General features: G+C 42.8%; 1 protein-coding gene across 4 annotated transcripts in view; it reads right to left on the minus strand.

Annotated features, from left to right (window-relative positions):
• Positions 1 to 12,466: 12,466 nt before the first annotated feature.
• NRP1 (neuropilin 1) overlaps positions 12,467 to 25,145 on the minus strand; it is a 136,043-nt gene continuing 123,364 nt past the window's right edge. For 2 of the 4 annotated variants that reach the window (XM_059404376.1, XM_059404374.1), the window contains exons 13-17: positions 24,678 to 24,815; positions 20,306 to 20,577; positions 19,715 to 19,811; positions 17,435 to 17,485; positions 12,467 to 15,358 (exon numbers count right to left, since the gene is read on the minus strand). In XM_059404376.1, the coding sequence (XP_059260359.1) occupies positions 15,069 to 15,358; positions 17,435 to 17,485; positions 19,715 to 19,811; positions 20,306 to 20,577; positions 24,678 to 24,815 (848 nt within the window). In that variant the 3' untranslated portion in view covers positions 12,467 to 15,068. Of the gene's footprint in view, positions 15,359 to 17,434; positions 17,486 to 19,714; positions 19,812 to 20,305; positions 20,581 to 24,677; positions 24,816 to 25,145 lie in introns of all 4 variants that reach the window. The other 2 variants (XM_059404375.1, XM_059404373.1) reach the window with 1 other exon arrangement.

The raw sequence follows: 25,145 nt of genomic DNA on the forward strand, positions 1-25,145 counted from the left end.
ATGGGCATGGTGCCCTCTTTTGACCTGTCAGAGAGCTTGGAGGGTCTGTCAGCCTCGGGTTCTCAAATGCACGCTGGTAGAGAGTGGGGGCCATGTGTCTCAGCCTTCAGGTAGAGAAAGACAAGGCTGAACCAGGCCATTTAACTCTAACGTGCTGTCATAGCATCTCCTATCGAAATTAACTTACTCCCACAGTGGTTTCTTTCTTTCTTTCTAGATTTTATTTATTTATTTGAGAAAGAGCAAGCTGAGGGGGAGGGGCTCTGCTTAGAAGAGAGCCCAACTCAGGGTTTGATACCAGGACCCTGAGATCATGACCTGAGTGGAAGGCAGGTGCTTAACCAACTGGGCCACCCAAGGGCCCCTCCAGGATGGTTTCTAAAGCAATGATGCTCTTGAGGCTGGTAACATTGAGATGTTTTATTATGAACAGTTGTTTCTGTCTTCTGATTTACACTGGTCAAGTCATTGGCCAGCTAAATACAACCATCTCCACTTCACTCGATGGGGCCTTACATTCTATGGGTTATGGAATTTTCCAATCACTTATTAACTTATTTATAAAGTTTCCCATTTACTTCACTGAGCTCCTACTCACTGCCAGGCTGGTGACTTGCTATGTGATCCCAGTGTGGACTGACAACCTACTGGTTTGGAAAAACAAGCAAACAAATAACTCATGTTTCTCCTGGGACCTGTTTGAGAAATGAGAATACAACTGGTTTTTGGCTTTGATGCTCCCTTCCCCTTTCTGGAATCTTCTTTCCCTTCTTGACACTTTCTCCAGGTATCCAGGTTCCCCACAGAGCTGTGTCCTCTGCCAGTTTGGACAACATGCCATGCTCCTGGTTTCCCTCCTCTCCAGATGGTCTTCTTGACCTGAGGGTTCATCTTCTAAGAGCCACACTTTCCTTCAGTGATAGAGGGTAAAACTAGCATTATGAGATAAACCAAATGCTACATAATCCTCTTAGTAATGCAAATTCCTTAAGAAAAGAACTGACATGGAGACTTTAAATTTAGAGTGATGCTTTTAGTTATTTTCACAATACACTTTATCTCTTATTTACAAGGTAGTAAATACTCATTTCAGTTTTGTTTGAAAATTTCTTCATTGTTCTTACCCTCAGGCTGTGAGACCAAAATCTTTCCCCTCTTCCCTTTCACTCTAAGATTCTTAATTTTAATTTTTATTACATTAATGTTTTGGCAATGTTGATGTCAGCTTCTTGTCATCTAGCAAAAATGCTGGAGATGAGGAATTATAGTTGCCTGCTTGAAGTGAGGGAAAAAGGAAAAATAGTAAAACAAGCACATTGTATGAGTCATGAATTGTCATGGCAAACTGGGTGTTTTCATCGGTCAGATACCAGTATGTTTGTTTGGAGCACAATGTGAGGCTCGAACTCACAATCCTGAGATGAAAACCTGAGCTGAGATCCAGAGTCAGACGCTTAACTGACTAAGCCACCCGGAGTGCCTTGTAAATTTCTTTTTTTTTTAATTTTTATTTTTTTTTATAAACATATATATTTTTATCCCCAGGGGTACAGGTCTGTGAATCACCAGGTTTACACACTTCACAGCACTCACCATAGCACATACACTCCTCAATGTCCATAACCCCACCCCCTGCCAACCCCCCCCCCCAGCAACCCTCAGTTTGTTTTGTGAGATTAAGAGTCACTTATGGTTTCTCTCCCTCCCAATCCCATCTTGTTTCATTTATTCTTCTCCTACTCCCTTAACCCCCCATGTTGCATATACACTTCCTCATATCAGGGAGATCATATGATAGCTGTCTTTCTCTGATTGACTTATTTCACTAAGCATAATACCCTCTAGTTCCATCCATGTCATCGCAAATGGCAAGATTTCATTTCTTTTGATAGCTGTATAGTATTCCGTTGTGTATATATACCACATCTTCTTGATCCATTCATCTGTTGATGGACATCTAGGTTCTTTCCATAGTTTGGCTATTGTGGACATTGCTGCTATAAACATTCAGGTGCATGTGCCCCTTCAGATCACTACATTTGTATCTTTAGGGTAAATACCCAGTAGTGCAATTGCTGGGCCATAGGGTAGTGTTATTTTCAACATTTTGAGGAACCTCCATGCTGTTTTCCAGAGTGGTTGCACCAGCTTGCATTCCCACCAACAGTGTAGGAGGGTTCCCCTTTCTCCGCATCCTTGCCAGCATCTGTCATTTCCTGACTTGTTAATTTTAGCCATTCTGACTGGTGTGAGGTGGTATCTCATTGTGGTTTTGATTTGTATTTCCCTGATGCCAACTGATGTGGAGCACTTTTTCATGTGTCTGTTGCCATCTGGATGTCTTCTTTAAAGAAATGTCTGTTCATGTCTTTTGCCCATTTCTTGATTGGATTATTTGTTCTTTGGGTGTTGAGTTTGCTAAGTTCTTTATAGATTTTGGATGCTAGCCCTTTATCTGATATGTCGTCTGCAAATATCTTCTCCCATTCTGTCAGTTGTCTTTGGCTTTGTTAACTGTTTCCTTTGCTGTGTAAAAGCTTTTGATTTTGATGAAATCCCAATAGTTCATTTTTGCCTTTGCTTCCCTTGCCTTTGGTGATGTTCCTAGGAAGATGTTGCTGTGGCTGAGGTCGAAGAGGTTGCTGCCTGTGTTCTCCTCAAGGATTTTGATGGATTCCTTCCTATTTATTTATTTGAGACAGAGAAAGAGAGAGAGAGTGAGGAAAGCAGGGGTGTGGGAGGGGGTAAAGGGAGAGAGAGAAGCAGAAACAGATACTTTGAGGAGCAGGGAGCCTGATGTGGGGCTCGATCCCAGGACCCTGAGATCATGACCTGAGCCCGGAGGCAGACACTTAACTGAATGAGCCACCCACGCACACTACCCTGTAAATTTCTTTTTTAACTACAGAAAAATACAGGTTAAAAGATTGTTATCTCATTAGTATTCCTAACTTTAGAATAGTAAAGATACAATACACATTGATAAAATGGATTGATAGAATTATTTTATATAAATGGGATTATACTGTAGATGCAATTTTAATGAAAATTAAATTTTAGTTTACTCAAATTCAGTTTAACATTATTAATGGGGAAAAAATGGAAGGGAAATGAAGGAAATGTGGCACTTCAAAAAATGATTCTTTACTACCAGTACTATTAGCGACTAAAAGATGAGTTTATGTTCAACACAGGAGTTTGAGGAAGTCGGGTCGTGAGAAATAATGAACAGGCGTTGTAATCTAATGAGACATGTTCTGAATCCTAGCTCTGAAAAAAGAGGGTATCAGCAATCTCTCACGCTCTCTCTACTCACTCTCCCTACATCCTGATACATGTATTCTAGCCATATGATTAGTTCTACATTATTTAGATATATAACATTTACATTCTGTGGTGTGACTTGAATTACCAATAGCTTTTACCTTTTCCCATTTTCTCTCTCTTCTTGGCTTTCTTATTTTCAGTTCCTCTTTGACTTGTATGAATTGTGTTTTTTTTTTTTTAAATAAGTATACTACTTGTTTTTATTTTTTATTTTTTAGGGAAAGAGAGAGAGAGTACATTCAAGCAGGTAGGGAAAGAGCAGAGGGGGAAGGAAAGAGAGAAAAATCTTTTTTTTTTTTTTAAGATTTTATTTATTTACTTCACAGAGAGAGAGAGATATCACAAGTAGGCAAAGATGCAGACAGAGGGAGAGGGGGAAGCAGGCTCCCTGCTATGCAGAGATCCTGATGCAGGGCTCAATCCCAGGACCCCGAGATCATTACCTGGGCCAAAAGCAGAAGCTTAACCCACCGGGCCACCCAGGCGCCCCGAGAGAGAAAAATCTTAAGCAGGCTCTATGTCCGGCATGGAGCCAGACATGGGGCTCGAACTTATGACCCTGAGATCATGATCTGGACTGAAATCAAGAGTCAGACGTGTAACTGACTGAGACCCTCAGACACCCCTGATTGTATGAATGTGAATGTTTGGTAATTCTTTCCACAGCAGCTCACAGGTATTGTGCTCTTCTCACTTTTTGTTTGTTTTAAGAATGTCTCTTTGCTTTATTTTTTTTTTAATTAAATTTAATTTTTTCAGCGTTCCAAGATTCATTGTTTATGCACCATACCCAGTGCTCCGTGCAATAGGTGACCTCCATAATACCCACCACCAGGCCCTCCCAACCACGCCCGCCTCCAAAACCTCCAGTTAGTTTCTCAGCGTCCACAGTCTCTTATGGTTTACTTTTGAATGATGGTTCTCAATTGGCAGAGTTTCTTGGTGTTACATTTTCTTCCCTTTGGCATTGCGTAGGCTTCACTCCATTGTTTTAAATGGAGCCTTGTATATTATTCTGAAGAAGACTGAGGCCAAACTGACTTTCCCCCTTATTTCTTAGTAATTTGCCTTTATTGCTTGGATATCTGAAGCATTCATAGGTATTCTTGTAGTCTGACAGCCTAACTACGATCTAGTTCTGTGGCAACTCTGTATCACGTTTTCAGGAAACACAGTATTCTTTTCAATAAGCAGATTCAGTATATTCTTTATTTAAAGGTCATTTTCTTATATTATCTCTCAATACATCTTCTTTTCCTTAGGTGGATTCTCTCATTTAGGGACACAATGTGTCTTTATATTGAATTGCCTTTTATTTTCTGTTTATAGTAGTGTTAATCGAATTGCTTTAATATATTTTTCTCTTTCCTCTGCAGTTATCATAATTATCTCAAACCTTGCCTTTCTATTCAGTAATTCTATTTTCAATAGTATTTTGATTTTTTCATAAGTTATTTATTAAACCTGAAATAATGCTATTTTGCTCCTCAGTGTTCTTAAGTTTGAAAGCCCCACTTCTGTCACTTTATATTTTTGTTTATTATGTTCATCTTCTCTACATAAGACCTAGTAATTGTGAGTAAATATCTTTTTTTTTAAATTTTTTTTAAGATTTTATTTATTTATTTGACAGAGAGAAATTACAAGTACACTGAGAGGCAGGCAGAGAGAGAGAGAAGGAAGCAGGCTCCCTGCTGAGCAGAGAGCCCAACGCGGGACTCGATCCCAGGACCCCGAGGTCATGACCCGAACCGAAGGCAGCGGCTCAACCCACCGAGCCACCCAGGCGCCCCATCTTTTGGTTTTTGATTCCTGTTTTCTTCTAGATTATGTTACTTGTTTTCTTTTTTTGTTGTTTTTTCCATGGTGGGCTTGTGTTTTCCCTTATTTGTGGGCTTTGTGTCAGTGTGCTTCTTTTTACCTTATTTATGCTCGGACCGCTTGGCCTGAACCTTTCCCTTGCTCTGATATAGAGTGGGCAATTCTCGACTCTCTTCCTACAATATCTGACCCACAGCATGAGAAGATGAGAAAGGAAGGGCGCTTGGGTGGCTCAGTCAGTTAAGTGCCAGCTTTTGGCTCAGGTCATGATCTCAAGTTCCTGGGATCCAGCCCCCGCATTGCGCTCCCTGCTCAGCATCGAGCCTGCTTCTCCCTCTCCCGCTGCCCCCGCCTCCTGCTTTCTCTCTGTCTCTTAAATAAATAAGTCAAATCTTAAAAAACAAAAAGTAAGAAAATGAAATGAGAAAGGAAGCAAGGTCATCGCGGTTGGTCTGTTGGTCATATCTGGGCTCAGGTCTAGGATTTGGTTAAAAGTTCTAAATTACGTGTCTAAATCCGGAGTTAGACGCGATACTGAAACAGGTAGGAAGGCCAAAACAGCAGTGATTTGCATAACATAGAAATGTGTCTTTCTCCTACTTAACTACGTAAAGATAAGCGGTCCAGGTTGGTGGTGCAGAGACTGCAGCAGCTCCGTAATGATAGGGATTCCAAATTTTTCTAGTTGTCTGTCCAGATTTCTACACATTGCAGTGGTGCTCAGCTCTTAACAGCACACCCGCGTCCAACCAGTGCAAAGGGAGAAAGAGGAAAGAAAGGCAGGATCCCTCTTCCTCTTTTTTAAAGCCATTCACCTAAGGCATCAACACTTCTTCCATATTATTGGCTGGAACATGGTCACATGGCTACACTTAGCTGCAAGGGGGGCTGGGAAATGTAGTCTTTCTTCTGGGCAGTCCTGAGTGCAGGGAAATTTGGGAATTCCATTATTAAAGGAAGAAACTGGAAAAGCAGCTGGTTCTGCCTCACCAAGTTTTCTCTTCAGCTAAGGATGGAGTGTAGCGCATTCCCGGGATGGGTGTATTCTTGGGCTTCGGAGGGCTTCCCTGGTTCATAGAGCTTCACGGTGCCCTCCTCTCCCCAGCCCACCAGCTTTCCCTTTATTTTGGCAAATAGTTTCCAAAGTCGTTCCCACTTCTCAGTTGAAAAAAGAGAAAAGATGAGCACATCCGTTTAACTCAATAGTAGGCGCTCTAAGAGAGAGTCCTTGGTATGTCTTCCACTCACCTTGACGGGTCCCTCAGGGGTAGAATCAGGTGAGAAGCCGGGCTGTGTTCACACCCCTACTGTTGCCTGGCTGCTCTCGAGTTTTGTTTGTTTGGTTCCGGGTTTTGAAGCTAATTGGAGTAGGTTTAAGTCATTACTAGTTTTATTTGCTTTTCATGATTATTTTTGCTGGTTTTTCTATTTTTAATCTCATCAAAAGGGGCAACTTGGTGATGCAGGGTTTTTTAATTACACTTTTCCTCTATTTTCCCTTTTACTATGTAAACTTGCTTTGTAACTTACTATGTAAACTTACTTTGCTTACTGTTCTCAACTGCACTTACATGAGGCTGTTAAAACTAATCGCTATTTTAACTCAAAAGATCCAGAGTAGGGGCACCTGCATGGCTCAGTGGGTTAAGCGGCTGCCTTCTGCTCAGGTCGTGATCTCAGGGTCCTGGGATTGAGTCCAGCATTGGGCTCTCTGCTCAGCAGGGAGCCTGCTTCCCTCTCTCTCTACCTGCCTCTCTGCCTACTTGTGATCTCTCTCTCTGTCAAATAAAGAAATAAAATCTTAAGTAAATAAATAAAACTTAAAAAAAAGATCCAGAGTCTGTCTTGCTTGTTTTCCATCTTCCTAGATTTCCTCAACTTTTCCATTATGCGAGTGTACTTGTTTTTCTAGCTATACCACAGTTTTATTTTGAAAGTATCATTTTTATATATAAATTGAAATATTGGGAGAAGAGAAAATACTAGCTTATGCTTCATCACTCTTCTGGAATCAGAAGCAGGATCAAAGCTAGGTATTCAGAGATCTTTCAGTAATCCTCAAGCAATATCACTTGGGAAGATGTCTCCTTCCCTCATTGATCCTGTGGGTGGCCCCCGTTGTGTTCCCAAAATTCATCTCTAGTGTTGGCATCCATGGAGCTAAACTGACAGGCCATCTTCAACAGGATATCTAGGAAGTTCTTCTTCCATGGTTTCTAGGAGATGGGCAGCTATGAGACCATGGGTGATTTCTCACTTGATGAATCTTATGTGGCAATGATGTTGCCATTGGGTAGGAATAAGAAAAAGAGAAATTTAGGCAAGAGGATGGCTTGTCTCTATGCAAGAGATAAATATCAGGGGAGATGCCATCCTGTTATAGAGGAAATCTGTAATAAACAGCGTGTGAAAGAAATTCCTTTTACGAAAAAATTGTGGTATACCAACCCTTCAAGTTCGTGCTCCAGAAGAATCTCCCGGTCAGTTAGCACCCCGCAACTTTGTCTCTTCATGTCTCATTTCTATCAAAATTCTCTTATATCCGCTGCTCACCTGGCTCCTTTATTTAATACATATTTATCACTGCCCTCATGGAATCTGCATTCTTAGTGTGGATGGATAATTACAGACATAAATAAAGTATATACTATGCAAAGAGGTGATAAACTCCATGGAAAGAAATCTAATAGGGAGTGGACATGGGAACTGCAATGGAGAAGGACAGGGAGCATTCTGGGTATCGTTTGCCTTCTTTTCTTATGTTTTGGATGCATATGGACAAAAACCTTTCCCTGTCTCCTATTTGGATAGCTGAGATGCATAGGACTTTAAAAGTTTCTAAATAGTACTAAAATGACTGAAGGATTAAATATTAAAGGAAAATCAAGTAGAAATACACAGAAAGCATGAGAAATATAAGGCTGGCTCTCCAAACTCACAGAGACCTCTCACAAACTATTTCCTAAGTCCCTATTCTCTGGACCTGATGGTTCGAAATAATTCCATCAGCCCTTAGCCTAGTTTGCTCATTTCCTGTCTCCCGACCTGCCTCCACATGCAGGATGCCCCCTCCTACTCCAGCGTTCAGGAGTCTCATCTTCGATAGGGGACATCTCATCTCATAGATGTTATTTCTCTCCCTGAAGTTTGCAGTCTGAGACCTCACTTCCTTAGGAGGCAGGCAGAGTGACTAATGACTAATCTCAGCTCCCTTCTAGAGGGTGGCTTTGCACTTGCAAGTTTTGGCAGAGACCCCTCCTGTTCTTGAGTCCACATGTGCTCCCCCACTTTTGTCAGAGCCCTTAAAATTAGGGCCATGTGTCAATCCCAGACTGTGGCATGTAAAGGACAGTGAACAATTTCTAGTCCTCTCCTGCATGGAGACTAGAAGCTACACATTCTGGTTGGTATAGCAGAAAGAGGTAAACAGTCCAGTTCCTTGAGTCACTGCTTGGAATACAAGTGTCCCACAGGGTTACCTGATTCACAGTAGCGTTTGTATAAAGAGAACATATACCTTTATGTGTTGAGCCAGTAATACTTGGAATCTGATTTCTCCCACTGGATAGTCTCGCCTAAGCTAACACCTGGCCTGATAGTAAAGTAAGATCCCAGTTCTCTACATTCCAGAACATTCCTATGACAACTGACATTGATAACAAGAAGATCTTTCCTTCAGCTGAGGATGCGGTTTAGAGAAGCATTTAGAATGTTAGATCTGGGTTTGAATCTTGGAAATGTCACTTGCTAACTAGTTGTGTGACATTAATTATATTTCTCAGTGTCTCTGGACCTCAGTCATGTAGCCTTCAATCACAGTAGCATTGTTTTAATGGTTACTCGAAGCATCTAGTAAAGTTTGGTACACAGTGAACATTCAGGAACCTGTAGTGGTTATGATGATAAGCAGTTCAGAGATGTATGCAAAGTAGATGCAGTCATGTGCTTGCTCATTACTTGAAGCAAACACATCCGATGTCATAGCTCTGTACGCTTAGGGGCCGGGGAAAAGATGGTGCCACTTCCTGGACCTCTCCCCCCACCCAAACTTCCTCATCAATAGGTGAAACTAAATCAAAGGGCTGGTTTGTTATTTGGATGCCAGAAAGAATATTTCTTTTTACAACTAATAGCAATTTAGGTGACACAGAGGATTATAAGTTGACCCAACAAAAATTATGTTTGATTCTAACAGTAAGATCCTTTCAGTTGGAGGGCTTGAATCATGGAAGAATTACAAGAAAGATCTGAGGCTAATGGTTGAATTTGCTTCAAAGATATCATATATTCAAAGCCAAGAAGCAATTTAATGAACATTGATGATTTTTCAGAAGTTGGACAAGATTAGGAAAATGATAGCTCTAATTAACAATGGCACCATTTCCCGACAGGATTACATCAAGATCATTAGCTGTGCCAGCATTACATCTCTGTGAGATGATGATGGGACCTTGAAGAAGAGCGTGGCATTAGTGCATGTCAGAAATGGCAGGGTGGGGGAGATGTCCAAATCACTGAAAGGAGCATCACAGGGGACCAGGGCTCTCTTTCCATCCAGGCAAGTCATCTCATTCACGTAGCACCAGGGAGAGACTCAGTTCTCCTCATAGGACAGCAGGTTCATTCCCAATGCAACACTCTGTGGGATCACAAACTTCCCAACTCCATGAATGCTGGACAGGGCAGTGATACATTTAGGTGTCGGCTATACACATCACACATTTCTTGAATTCCTATATCATAATAGGCACCATCCCATTCAGCTGTACAGATGAGAGACACCCTTTCTATAGAGGAAAACCCTCTTCTGGAGTCACTGTTTGACAACAAAGTGTAGGTCATAACCTGTAACAAGGACCTTAAGGAGCAAGATCAGCAATCATCAAAGAAAGATTAAATAGGGTTCAGTCTAGTTTGACCATTCAGAATTTTAACAACTTTGTAAAGTCGTAAACTGTGTGTGTCCAACAAATACGACAACTTCTTCTGGAGAAGAGGCTTTGGTTCTTCACAAACAGGCCTTCCTTTTTGTCCCTGACCACACTCTGATGAGTTACAGTGTTTGCTGTGCCCGTTGCACTTTCAAATGTTTTCCCAGCAAAATACTTGGTCAGCACTATTTCTTCACCTTCAGAAAAACCCATGTGTAGATCCCTCCCAAGCCATCAGGCAGAGTGGCCACAAAGTGCCCAGAGGGGGATTTCCTGTTTATTAATTTTACTGTCTATTTTCCAGGCTGCATCATGCCTGGACTCTTCTGAAAAGTGCTCCGTGAAAGTCGCAGGGATATTTCCCCCATCTTTGAGGGTCTCAAAATCACCGCTTGCAGACTATGTTCCCGTTCTCAAACCCAAATGGATGAGGGAATATGGGTCTCTGGGGTTATTGTTAACACGAGTTGGCATGTCTGGGGTATGGCCGAGACCCTAGTTCTAAGAGGTGTCTGGATGATGCCACCATTGATGCTGATTCTTGGGCCCCACTTTGAGTAGCAAGGCCCTACGTGACCTCCTTGCAACACAATGCAGGGCTGGGAGGTGGTAGAAGCAATCGAAGGGGAGAGGAAATCAGGTCCACACTAAGTTTATCACTCAAACTTCCCTAAACTTTGGATTCCTCACAGAGCTGCTGTGAGAATAGTGAATGCTCTCAAAGAAGTACAATGATATGGCTGGAGAAGATTCTCATGAAGTGGAGTTTACACCTTTCCCCCTAAGATGTTAGGATCTGGACCTGTATCGCTAACATGATGAATGCACGTGATTATATGATGCTCTTATTTGCCCCATCTTGCAATGTTTCTTTGCAGCAGTTTTTTGTGATCATGGTATCTTCCCTACCAGGTAAGTATTGAAACAGTGTTTTAAAAATGTTATTAGTCTGGTCTTAGTTCTACTTACTTTGAGGCTCCCTTCACTCCTTTTCTCAACCCTGAAGTTGAAAAGCTGGTAAAGATCCCTTAGTGGATATAGTTCACGGAAATAGAGCTAATTCTTAGCAGAACTGCTTTTTAATGTCACACAACAGCTTTAATTACCATTGGGAAGCAGAAGCATTATGGAATGTTACAAAATCCATTTGATTTGCAGACAGAACCAGTGCAATTCAGCCCGAGTGGCAATTAATAAGTTATTAGGGAGGACAGGAGATGGAACAATAAAGAATTTTCATGCTTTAAGTTAAATGTTTCAACCCTCATGACACATTTAATTCCTGACTTTGGGAAATATTGTACAGTAGTGCAGCTCATTTAACCCAGTAAAAAAGGAGGGACCTAGCCTATCAGCTAACCAGGGGTGATAAGCACGTAGGGTTTAAGGCCTTCTCAAACGATGAAATGGAGATCATGTTACTCAGGGGCCCTGGGCAATTTTCAGAAGGCATCTCTAGATTAATTCTGATAGACTCCTTGCAAGTTAGCATGCTTTCTGGATATATCCTTGAAGGTAGGCAGAATTTAACTTCAGTGAAATATTACCTAGCTCTGTCTCTCTCCAGCTCTTCTAAGCAGAGAATTCTGAAAGTCCCCTCAACAGGAAAAATATCCTATTCTCAGATAAATCTGGAAAGATTAAAAAGGCAAAAATGTCCAGAGAGAATCAGAAATATCGATTCACTGCAAAGAGCTGTACAGAGCCGCCCACTTTTCTAGAAGTTCCTATGCTTTCAAATTTCCCTGCAAAGGTAAAGAAAGAATTACTGGTCTGTGGAGAGTAGAGTATAGTGTAGGCCAATTTTGTCAGAGCAAGTTTTGTAAAGGGCCCTACTCAGCAACTTTGGCTTAACATATCTGTTGCTTTGTTGTTATTGTTGCCGCTGTTGTTGTTGTTTTTATCGCTACTATTATTTTGGTCCCAGTTGGAATTAGAATTTTCAAGAATTATCAAACAGCCAGTTACAATGCCATGTTCACCTTGGCTTTATGCCTATGGTTAGCATAGGCACGCACATCAACGCTGTCAGTATATGACTTGTTTTCTGCAAGAACGAAACTTACCAACAGATATTTGTAAATTTCATTTAAATTAAAAAAAAAAAAAAGCTTTACCAAATGGAATAGCAATAGAACATGTGACACAAGATTTGGGGTTGAGAACTTTCCACGTAGAAGGCTGAATTCTCTCTTCCTTATCTTGACAGTGTCCGATTTGGGTGGATTGTCTACTTTCAGGATATGTCTTCTTAATCGTCTCTCCTTATTAGGATATACTTTTCCAAAAAAGAACTTTAAAAAATCTTGAAACCTATCCGATGCTGGAGTAATACCAATTTCTTTAACAATAACAAAGCTAATAGAATAAAAGCCATCAGGTGTGGATATTTTATGAAAATGTTTAATTCAACTGTCTCTTTGGAATGTAGTAGTCATAGGTTGGGATTGAAATTACAGTTCGGTTCTATGTGGTTTTTATGCTACTCAGTGTCTGAGAATACAAATGTCATTTAAAGTTAAGGCTTCGCTGTTCATTTTGAAACAACAATTTACAAGCATCATATTGTCATAGAAAATAAAAATATCTGTAAAAAAAATTTGCACAAAATTTTATGATGGTACAAAACATGAAGCAATCATATACCAGTAAAATGAAAACATTTTACTACAGAAAGTCTTATAGATTTCAATAAAGAAAAAAATATGTTATTTTACACCTTTAAAAATTACGAAACAATCTAAAACGATATAAACTGAACAATTTGTAACACTGCCTTTACAAATTAATAACTTTATAAACATATAATTTTTAAATATATTTATCAGTGCAAGATACTTTAAAATTTAAAGTCGCAGTATCATTTTTCCTTGGCTAAGGACAACTTTAAGTCTGTTGCCTTAAAAAAAATAAACAGGTCTTACTTAGTGCTTTCATCCCCGAACGATTGGAACAACTGAATGAATGCCTCTGGGGATAAAAATCTATTCTTTTTTCATAGTGATCGATACTTTCCTGGAAACAAAAGGCATCCTTAATCCAATTAAACCAAGATGAATGGGCTGACCCATCCAGGATGCAAATGTGACTCCCACAAATGTATCTGAACGGGACCCGCAGCAAGGTAGGAAGGAAGGAAAATCTAAAAATTCTTCTGTACACCATGGCCTGACTGATAGGAACATTCTGAAAACAACCACAGCTTCTTTGGATTAATTCGCATGCTGCCTGATAAGATATTTACTTCTCTGTGCTGTTGTTCGAGGTTTCCGTCTTAATAGCCCCACGGCAGGCCTTTTCTTTGTGAGCCACTGGAAGTTTCTAGATGCATTCATTCAAGTCTCTGTTTTTTCAGGGTTGCTCCTAAATGGATGTTTTTAAAGAATTGTTTTGACTCTGCTCATTTTCTTTCCCGGTCTTATCTTAAAATACTTCACCCCAGGCAGCAGGATTTATAGTCACTTTCTTAAATTAACTGTTCTTTCTTCTACTTCCCGTGTCTGATTCAATAGCAAAACAAGAAGGTTCTCACGGGTCATTTTGTAGATTTGGATGTAAAAATTTCATATTTTTCGGTATTTGGAGAATTGTATTCAGTCCTTCCTTTGGGTCTCACTTGAAAGCCAATTAGTATTAACTCTTCCCTCAGCTTATCACTCTTTCTATTAAATGCAATCGCTTCTATCACAGATCATTTTGATTGGAGCAGACAGACAAATGGCTTAAGGAAAAAAGATACTGTCACTTTAACCAGTTAACAAGAAAACCAAAGTTAGACTTTGGAGGGCAAAGTTAGGAATTTCCCTTATTTATTTATTTTTAAACATAAAGTCTAGCAAAATCGTTTGCCATTACCAGCAGGTTAAAGCTGCAAGTTTCTTTTCTGGACAATGGCAAATGCTTAAATTCTAAGAGAGAAAAAAGACAGAGAGAGAGAGAGAGAAAGAGAGAGAGGGGAGAGAAAGAGTTTACATTTGAAAATACATTCCATATGAAAGACCAATAAGAGAGAATATTGCAGCTTTATACAAAAGGGTCAAGAGACATGAAATTGAACTACGGAAAAAAGCAGAGCAATTAAGCCACATTGCCCAATCTTCGGAGCCCTTGCCATCCCGGGGGGAGGGGGGCAGCATCTCACACTAAAATATACTTTCTTCTTAGTCAGTGGGCCACCAGGGTTTGACTAAAGAGTAGGGCTTTCACCAGCGAGAAACAGAGCGGGTCGTTAATGTAACACAATGAGAACCAGTACAAACAAAAAGGCACTTGAGAAGACAGACTAGCCAGTGCCAAGGAGTTTTCATTGCGGTTGCCAGCCGTGTTTGGTGATGGCACAGTTTCCTGTATGGAGTTCACAAGCACGAGGTTTAGTACAACACTGGAAAACATCAAGAAAATTTGATGGTATTGCTTTGTAAACAGAGCGGACACACGATACCGGTATGGAGGCGCTAACAGTACGTTCACATAAAACGGCCTAATCCTTCTCTGCCTATGCACGACGTGGGCAATTATACACAGGGACGGCTTCAGGAGTCCACCGAAGGGCGGTTTTTCTACGGTATTCTGGGCACTGGGCTGCAGGTAGCATGTCCGTCGACAGGGCCCCACTGAATGCACTTGGTGCCCGCATCTTGGATTTTGCACAGCTTCCGAAAAGAATCCATCAGAGGAAGAGGAGAGAGAAGGGGAGGGAGAGGAGAGTGGACATGGATTATTGAGTCATTCATACTTGGTCTCAACACCAGCATCTGATGATTCGAAGGAACCCAACAGAAAAAAGCTGACTGCACATGATTCTGATTGTGAACACAGCGAACTTGTTCCCGCCGGTCGGCCGTACTCGTCGAAGCTCCTGAGAAAAGCCTGGCTCAGCGTCACGGACGCACATCCCAGCCCGGGCGGCGAGAGACCCACGGCTCGCAGCACGTTCAAGGCCTGTCCTTCCGCGGCAGCCCTCCGACGCGTCCTTGCCTCCGTCTGCCTTCATGCCTCCGAGTAAGTGCTCTGTGTGTTCAGTTTGTCCTTTTTCAACTTCACGCCGTCCACAAGTTCGAAGTTATAGTTCTCCAGGGCAGACAAGTTTCTCTCCGACATGCCGTTGTGCCAACAGGCGCAGTAGAGCACCACCCCGCACACGGCGCCCAGGAGGACCCCCAGGGCGCTCATGGCTATGATGGTGATAAGGATGGGATCCAAGGTCTTCAGCACATTGCCCGGCTTCCTGGAGATGTTCTCATCACCTTCTCCTGGGCCCTCGTAGCTGGGGGTGCTCCCTAGGGGAAAAGCAGAATGGGTCCCGTGAGCACCACCGACATACCAGATGAAAGCGGGCAGGAGAACAGCGAAAAAGGACAGAAAAAGCCAATCATAGGCTCCACGTGGGTCTGTCCTCTCTCCAGAGTGGAATGTGGCTTCCCCTCGCCAGGAAACACCATCTATGTTTGACTTGTTGTGAATGGAGGTGTGGCAGGTGCTGCGATTCCCATACAGGGCCTGGCACCTGGGGACCACAGATTCTGGACAAACAGAGGAGGGCGAGGTTCTAATCGAATTCGGATTTTGCGCAGCCCACCGTGTGCCCTAGACTGTAATCTGTGTTTGCAAGCCATGTCACTAAAGCTCTGCAATCGGCTCAGTCACACATTCGGCTAGAGGGGGGTTGGAGGGGTGAGAGGGTAGGGGTGTGTGTTTCACCCTGTCCTGTGCCTGTGCCTGCCCCCCAAACCAGGCCCAGGGAGACCTTCCAAACTGCCCTCTGTATCGTGCCATTTCCAGTGTGTCTGGGCATGGGGTACACAGGTGTTTGCTCCCCCACATGTAAAATCTTCCATTCAGACAGATTCTGAGCTCCCGGGTCCACCAGTTTCACTCAAGAAGGACAGATCTTTCAGAACAAAGCGGATGCTCGCCCCTGACATTTAACACGGGCTATGGCTCAAAGCTAGAGAGCGTGTCTGTGTTGTGCTGAATAGAACACATTTAATAATCAGCGTCTTTGCAGCCCTGGTGGTTTCACAGGAGACAGTCACACTGCTCTGTAGTTCAGTCACTGGGGAAGTGTTTTCTTGAGAGTGGAACATGAGAAATTATTAACATGGGAGCTTTGAGCCTAATTACGTGGTACTAGAAATGAGACTGAAATGTTAATGCACAACATGCATAGTGTTTACTTAATGGTGTTCTGGTCAACAAAGATTCCAATCAAAGAAAACTAAAAATATGAGATGCAAGTCCCTAAACAGGGGAAAACAAGCCTTGGGGCATATTAATATTTTCTCCCTTGAAACATTGTTTTGAAACAACCTCTAATAAAGCTTACATCTTGGTATGGGCTGCGTAACTCCGCTCAATGAGCCGCATGTTAATGTTATTAACGACTTAGTACAGTGCCGCATTTATTTGTCTCTATCAAGTCCAAGACTGACTATGGTGGCTCCACATTTCTACCGGCCACAGGTGCTGAGGCTGATGGGCAGGACATGGAGCTGCTGACAGCAGCTGTGAGTGATGCTGGCTGAGGCGAGGGTCCAACAACCTACAAAAGCTGGCTGGGAGGGGTGGAAGCTTCTAGAAATACAATAATATCAGGTAGGGCCCAACTCTGGTCAAATGTCCTGTATTTGATCACAAAGTAATCCAGGAAAACACACATTTTCAGATTAATCAGTGTAAAGTCCGAAGCTAGCTCCCAATTAACCGGGCTACTGAAGGCAAGTTCCTGGTTTCAGCCCCCTTATCTGTGAAAGGGGGAGCAGTCTGCCTCAGAGTGTGTACACAACAACACCTTCAGGTGCTTGGGACACACTAGCTCCTCAGTAAATCCCTACCACCATCATCATCACTGTCTTCATTATCATGAAGTGTGATTCCCATGGAAAGGAGGAGGCCACATGGATCAAACACAACAGCTTATCACAAAAATTGGGGTCTGGTCCTCAAAGATCATATCAGGATATCGATCAGATGAGAATTTAGCATGGTTTCAAGTTCTTGTACAAAAATCAGTGTTGGTCTTTGGGTAGGTCATGTGCTTCAGTGGTTTCCTATTTCCACAGATGTAATGGGAGAGTGTTTCATGTGGTTTTCCTCTAGGTCCTCCTCCAGCTCAGACAGGACAAGGCCAGGGCGAGCATGTCCCCCACCAGGCCTCCGTGTTCCCCTAGATCTCCGGACAGCTTAGAAGACAGCCCTCCGTGACAAGAGTCCAACACACGGCACCATAGGCAGAGATGTTTATTATATTTGAACCGCTTTGATCTACCAGTGTGCTAGACCTCCAGAAAGTTACTTCATAATACAATGAAAGCCAGAGTAAATATTTTTTTAATTGGTAATCAAGACAGACTTACCTGTTTCATCAATTTTATTTTCTGGGTTTCTTTTATCCAGGTCGGCCGGTTCTGACAAGTCAAACAAAATTGAAAGAGATATTTGAACTGCCAACAAAATCCAAAATCCAATACACACAGACTACATAAACCCTTACACACACACACACACACACACACACACACTCAGACCAGTGCTTCTGCTGGATTTCCTTGGGAGTTTGTAGTGTGATCCAACCCCACCACATAAATGCAGAACAATGGAGAAGTGGTGTCAAAGGATGAGGAAACTGGGGTCACATCGAAACCAGCGAGCACTGCTGCTAGCAGAGTGTGTCGTTTCAGGAGAAGAGAAGAGTGGACTGAAATTGTTCTGGCATCTGGAGTATGGGGGAAAGCTGACGGAAACAGGCAGCAGTAGCGGCGTTGTGCTGATGGCTGCCATCTTGTGCTTTTTTAGAGAACTTGTTCCCGAATTTGGCAAGGGCTAGTTTGTTTTTCCAAATTGTATTACGAGCTCTTTGAGGCAAGAGACTGTGTTCTATGTCTTACCTCCCCTCCCCAAATAATAATAATAATAAAATAATAATTATAGTAATAAACTAAAAGAAATGAAATCTCTGGAAGTAGAGTCCCAATAGCCCATGTGGTTTTGAGGAGAGGGAGGGCAGGGAGTTTTGAGGACTTTATTCACTGCTGTATTCCCAATATTTATAACGGAACAGAAAAAGTGTCTTCAAAAAATATTTGTTCCATAAATGTGTGGATAACTAATAAAGAGTTGAAAGTTTCATAGCATCCATAGCTAAATATTCAAGGACACATATTTGATGACTCATTATATAATTATCTGAGGCATCTTTTTATCAGAGCAGCAATATAGAGTATTTTGATGGTGTTTCAGTTGTGACCTTCTGAGTATGAGGCCCAGCAACCACTACGGCCGTGTGGACCAGTCCCATGAAAAGAAACAGGCTCATCAAATTGTCTTATCCCTCTATATATTCAGGGGAGCACTTGGATGCTGCTTTGCGTGAAGCATGCAGTCCATTAAAACTTGCTGAATGGAATCAAATTTTATTCTTTTGTTTCCGTTTGTGGAGTTTGCTCTCACATTCCAAAAACCTCATTTTCATTTTGGAATAGGAAAGCAGCGACATCGCACACACTGTGTAACTACATGAAATACATATTTTAACAACAGTGTAGACTTGGGTGTGGGCAAGCTATAGTGTAATCTCAACATCTTAAGTCTTACTATTTCCTGCAAAGACCAGCTAAGTAGTGTGGCACTAAGTAGATTTCCTTGCATAGTACAAAGAAGCAGATCCTTATTCATTGCTCTTTTTCCCCAATTTCTTTAATCGACCATATCAAATTATTGCCACTTTAGGATTACATAATATTCGATATATTGTATAATAAAAGCTTCGTAAATTGCTGAAATGACCAAAAACCTATTACAGCCAACAGACCTCCTTTGTCTTAAATTTGCCCAATAGGCTTATTCCATTTTGTTATAATTAACATCCTATTATATGATATATAGTAAAAGTTGAAGTGTAGCAAATGGAGCTTAAGACTAATCACTGTGCTATTACATTGCCATTAGTGATGCTATTTATAATTATACATCAAGAACCAGGGAATACGAATTGGCTTTCGACATCAACTTTCACCCATATACCAGGCCAACACAAGCCATAAGCTCTGGAGTACTAGGCAAGGTCTCAAAATTTCATTTATTCTTTTGAGTCATTTCAACTATTTTTAGAGTCAGAAACATCTACTTATTTATAATAGAGAGGAGAATTATGGCTTCTATGATCCGTTAACATTGTAATCTTAATTAAGTTTGCTGTGCTCAAAAATTTCAAAGACCTGCTGTTTTGTTTATGCATCCAGATATTTGGAATTATCCAGATGTCTGAGTTTTCCACTTTTCATCAAAATGTTTTGGCAAGGTATATATAGCCTGTAAGCTGTGTTTCTTCTTCTTCTTTTTTGGGGGGGGGGAGGTTAGTTATTCTTTTTAGCTATGGGTTTTGGATTCTACATCATTTATTTGGTTTTGCAAGTACCAAGCAGACACTAAATGAATGAGGTGGTTAGGGGGTGGGGTAGCCAAAGGTAAGATGACCTGATTTTATACCCTTTTGCACCAAAATATGCATTTCATACAATGTGCTTAAGGTCCACATTGAAATTCTAGGTCTAAACGAGCAAGACAAAGACCCTCCCAGGAAACTGTTCACGCTCTGGGCAAGCACATCACTGGCTTGTACAGCAGTTCATACTCACTTGCGCAGTCCTCTTGGGAAATGTGGTTGTTAATACTAATGTCATCCACTGCAATCCCACCAAGATTTCCTTTTCCAATTTCGCCTTCAAAAATCACCTAACAAAATGAGATCATTTTCACAGTATTGAAATGTTCAGTCCCAAGGAGCAGTGTTTACAAACGCTTGTTCAGTTCAATCTATGGCACATAAATTAAATTCATAAGATTTTACCTAAGCACACGATTTGCTCATCAATCTACATTAACTGCCTGGTGATGGCATAAAACTTCTAACACTCTCTTCTTGTGATTCAAAATTTAAAACTGGGGAGAGCAGCGAAGAAAAGGAATGGTCATTGTGACAGCCCTGAAATAGATTATAAAGTAGTACTCTCCCCTCTTTCACAGCAAATTGGTTCTATTCCTGTAATCTTGGAGCCTGAAATATGCTACCGAGAGTAAAATCATCGCAGCAGAACCCCAGGTTTGGGAAACACCTGAAATAATGACTGGCATAATTCCCTCATCTCATTTATATAATTTCCAAAATATCATGCCCATCTCCTGTCTCCCTGAAGGAGCTGTCCTCCCACCCGGGGAAGACCACACACCTGGTAGAGTTTCAGAGACTTGTGGAGAAGCACCCGCCCTTCCTTCCAGTGGTCTCCTTGGTGTCCGATGGCCATCCAGACCAACTGATCGTACTCCTCTGGCTTCTGGTAGTGCAGCTTGACCCGCAGTGTGCCCACGTGCGAACCGGACATGTGATACCAGAAGGTCATGCAGTGGGCGGAGTTCTGGGAATAAACCACGGGGCTCACCAGACGAGCCACTTTGCCCTTCTGGTTTTCATCCGCCTGGGAGTAGATGAAGTTGCCATCACCTGCTGTGACAAAAAAAACAGGTTAGGGAGATTGGCCACGTTAACGACTTCTTCATCTCTTCTTTCAAGTTCATGACTCCAACCTTCTCTCCAAGGTTGAGCACCAAGAACACAAATATGCAGTGGGAAGGGAAGGGTGTGCGGTTTTGGAGGAACCTCTTTGGCACCTAAGGTTGTGCTCCAAGCCTCCCTGAGTGGGTGCCGGATGGGGCAGGACTGTGAAACAACACCAATCCGGGCAGTCTGGATTCGGAAGGCATCGTCCCATGGCCATGGGCAAGGACTCCCTTTGGCATTTGCCTCGTCGCGAGCACATTGAAAGCAGAGGGCGGAACTATTTTTCAGGCAAAATTTTAAATAGTTTCAGCAGAACGGATCCGAACACAGACACGACATGGGATAATTTAGATCTTTTCTTATTTACCATGTGAGCTGGGTGATGATACTTTGGTTACTATAACTGCCTGATAGTACTAACATTGCAGTTTTTCCAAATCATCTAGTGATTTCCTTTCCCCCCCCAAATTCACGTGTTTTTTCCCTAGCATGTTTTAATGGCTTATAAATTCCTTACATGCTCCTGAGAGTTTGACTCTCAGCTACAAGTCTCACTCCTGTTTGATGTGGGCTTCTGGTTCAAGGAGAGGCAAGGTTGCATTTTTAAGGCTTATTAGAATGTGCCATTTTGGTGACATAGATCCTTGCCGAGTTGCAAGGACTTACTCTTGGCTTTGCTTTTAATTACCCCCAGTGGGAACACTTCCTCCTGCCACCACCTGGTCTACACACACAACTCATGTTTCACTGTTTGCTCTGTAAATAGAAATGCCTACTGTAATGCCTCACCTGAGGTAAGTGTGAATGTGATGCTCGGGCCTCAGTGGGCAGCGGGATGTTTTGTTTGCTGCCCAAGGGGTTTGCGTGTTTGTGAGATCCTTTTTCCCCATGCACATGTAGGCTCGTCCTTGTATCTTCTTGCCTGTGTCCACGGTGTCCGGGAGGAAGTGGGGGTGTCAGTAGGCAACTTGCTTCCCTCCCCTGGCTGCGTACATGAGATTGCACCAAAACCCTCTTCAGAAAACCCACGGGGGGAGGGGCGTGGTGGGGGGTGGCGCCTGGGTGGCTCAGTGGGTTAGAGCCTATGCCTTAGGCCCAGGTCATGATCCCAGCATTCTGAAATCAAGCCCCGCATGGGGCTCTCTGCTCAGCAGGGAGCCTGCTTCCTTCTCTCTCTCTGCCTGCCTCTCTGCCTACTTGTGATCTCTCTCTGTCAAATAAATAAATAATATCTTTAAAAAAAAGAAAGAAAGAAAGAAAGGAAACCAACGGGTGGAATAATGAAAGGAGGTGGAAATAAAATTCACAGCTCCAATGGCACGTTTGACACGGTCTTTACAGAGCGCTCCCTCGTGGCCACGAGGACCCAGCTGCTCTTGGGGTTTGCTTTCTCCCACTATTTTACCAAGTGGTGGTTCCTTAACCATGTGACAGCGCCATCTCACTGAGGCAAGTAGGGTCCTGGTCCCCCATGCTTAGGGAAAAATCCCGAAGTTGGAGATGCTGCAAATAGAGGGGCACATCGAGGGAGCCCATGACGTTTATTTTGGCCCATCAGAGAAGAGGTGGTAGGAAGGAGGAGAAAACCAGTCTTGGACAGAGGGAGGAAGACTGCCTGGGAATTTCTCCTGGCCTCCGCCGTGACACCACTGCGGTCTTTGAAAAACACGCTCATGTCACTCCTCGGCTCGAAGTTTGTTGGCGTCTCCACTACCCTTAGTCTAGGCACACTTTTTCACAGGGCACCCGAGGCTGCACCGTCCCCTGCCCCATATAGCTAACCGCTTCACAGAGGAGCCTGTCCTGCATACCCCCCGGGCCATCCCTCCTCCGTGTCCGCACATGCCATTCCTTGCCCAGACTCTCTGGGACACAATTGCTTTCTCTGAGCTGCCAAGTTCTCTTTCCCATCGCCACTCACCTCTACCTGGGACCCCCACCCCCTGCATGGTAATCATTTCCCACCTGTAACCAGACTGTGAGCTGCTGCCCCCCACCCCCCCTTTATTTCCACATCTCCAGTTCAGCATGTACCAAGTAATAGGGCTCCTCAAAGAACACTTGTTCCACGAACCAGAGAAGATGCTGGGTTTCAGGAATCCTCTGGAAGGAGGTGCATAGCTTCCCTCTTAAAAGTCAAATGCAGAAAACCAAGTGGGATTCCTTCCAATAAATTCCAAATTGGACAGCAGGATATTTTACCTAGATCGCGTTAATTTAAAGAAAGCTCCATGTCTGATCTGCAAAATGTGGAACACCGTCTAACGTCCGTCTGTGTGCATGTAAGAGGCCCTTTTTTATCTAGTTTCTTTACGTTATCAAGTCCCTGCCTTTCAGATGTAGGGCTCAACCCCCTCTCTCAGCAAATGCTCGTGTTTCCAGGGCCGTGGGAGGCTTTTTCTCATCAGAGCAGACCTGGCACCACAGCCAAGTAAATCTGGGTGTCTGGGAGAACAAAAGAAACAAATGCTTCTGAAGGAATCACACTTCTCAGCTGCTCCTCTAAGACAAGCCCTCCTTTTCTGATACTTCAACTCATAAAGCGTTGATATTCTTCCTTTCAGAGGTTTTATCACAGTTCTGGGTCAGGAACTCTGTCTTCATTTTCTCAATTAGCACTTTACTTCTGTGAGCCTTTTAGCTTTTGTCTCTGGCTAACATAGCTTTTAACCTCCTTTGAATGTCAGATCCTACTGAGCCATTTTGCTTCACTTTGCATCAATTTTTCCACCATTACTGCCTTCATTTTGGCTAATTGCATTTGGTTAATTTGATGCCATTTATATGTACAGTGCCATTTACAGTCAAAGTATTTTAAGTTTTCTAAAACTGCTTGTCTTAAGATTCAATTGAAAGTGTCTCAGAATTGAAGGAGTCCAATTTTATCCAATTTCCTTGTCATTCTCATTAGGCAAAGAGGTGGCTGTGGTGGAAGGAGGCCAATTCAACCTACTTAATGGTTATATTCACTGGGGGAAAAGAAAAGTGAATGACAAAATGGGAAAGGCATGAAGTGCCCTCTGCCCATCCACTGGCCCACTGACCCACTCATCCAAAGCCCCAGCATGGGGGAATTTTGATTAATGAGATTTCTCAGCATCAGCAAATGGCCCTCCGGGGTATCGTTTGGGAAGCCACCTCTCGAGCCAACAGTCCTGTAAGTTTCACTGAGTCGGAGGGAAGGGCGATGGTTGAGTGTTTGTGGTGAGCGTGTGGGAGCCTGGGTACGTGTGGGCGTTGTGAGGACAACCGTCCAATCTTTAGGCAGCATCTCAAGCTGGATGACAGTATGACTAAGGGGAAAGAAAGATAGACAAAGAGTTCACTGGAGTGTCCGTCAGCCCCTAGTGACTGCCCCCCCACCCCAGGCCATCCCTCTGCCGCTAAGTAATCCTAGCAGGAAAGTAAGATAGGAGATGGGGTGGGGCAGGGTGAGGTTTCCACCTGCTCTGAAAAAAAACGGGCCAGATTTACAGTCTTCCTCAAAAGAAAAAGAATTCTGCTCCACTTTGTTCCACTTCCACTGCAAGGGTCAAGAGAGAGGGGGCACGAGCCTCACATATTGTTTCTTTAGCTGCAAAACAAATGATATGACATATGCCTGGATTTGCTTCAAAATAATCCAAAGCCAGGGGTGCTCAAGATAAAATAACAGTCCTGTGATTCGGTCGGTGCCCGTTGAAGCTGGGTCATATGCGTAGAGGGTTCAGGTCAACTAAGTCTTCTTTGCTTTTGAATGTATTCGGAATTTCCATGAACATGGTGCAGGAAGAGTATAAAACAGGTACTTAGTCACACATCTTTGCCTAGTGTGCTATTTTTCCAAAAGGCCATCCGCTGTCAGATTTAATCAACCTTGTCTGTTACCCGAAGTAGGACCATCTCTTCTAAGAAAGGAGATCTCGGTAATTCCAGGAAACGAAAGCACGAGTGAATGCTCGGGAGTGTTTTCTAACACCCCTCATCTCACAGAGCCCAGAAACCCCTCACAGGGTCCCCTCTCTCTTTCAGAGAAACCGAGGCCGCAGTGAACTCTGCATTACCTGTGTGATCCTGGATGGGTCCGGTTTTGCTGGTCAACACACTCCACTTGAGCTGCACGCGATTGTCGTGTTCCCAGTGACAGAATGTCTTGTGAGAACCCCAGCCAAATTCACAGTTAAAACCATATGTTGGAAACTCTGCAGTGGGTGGAAAGGAAAAATAGAGACAAGCAGAGAAAGACAAATTTAATCATTGAGGTCAGCAAGGCCCTTAATTTGTTCACGAAAGGCACAATTTATATAACTTAACGTCTGGTTGAAAATTCTGGGAAAACCACAAAACCCAGGACTACCAGGAAACTCAAAAGACCCATGGTGATGTCAAAATATTTGCAAAATCACGTTTCGGATTTTTTTTTTTTTTTTAATCCAGCTTTAAAAAGATTATGGACTGCCTGTCAAATTGGTTTTACAAAAAAACCGGGAAGGTTACTTTCCAAGGCAGACATGTTACATGTATAGCATTCT

This window comes from Mustela nigripes, chromosome 6 (assembly GCF_022355385.1).
Source record: "Mustela nigripes isolate SB6536 chromosome 6, MUSNIG.SB6536, whole genome shotgun sequence".
NCBI classification, from domain to species: Eukaryota; Metazoa; Chordata; class Mammalia; order Carnivora; family Mustelidae; genus Mustela; species Mustela nigripes.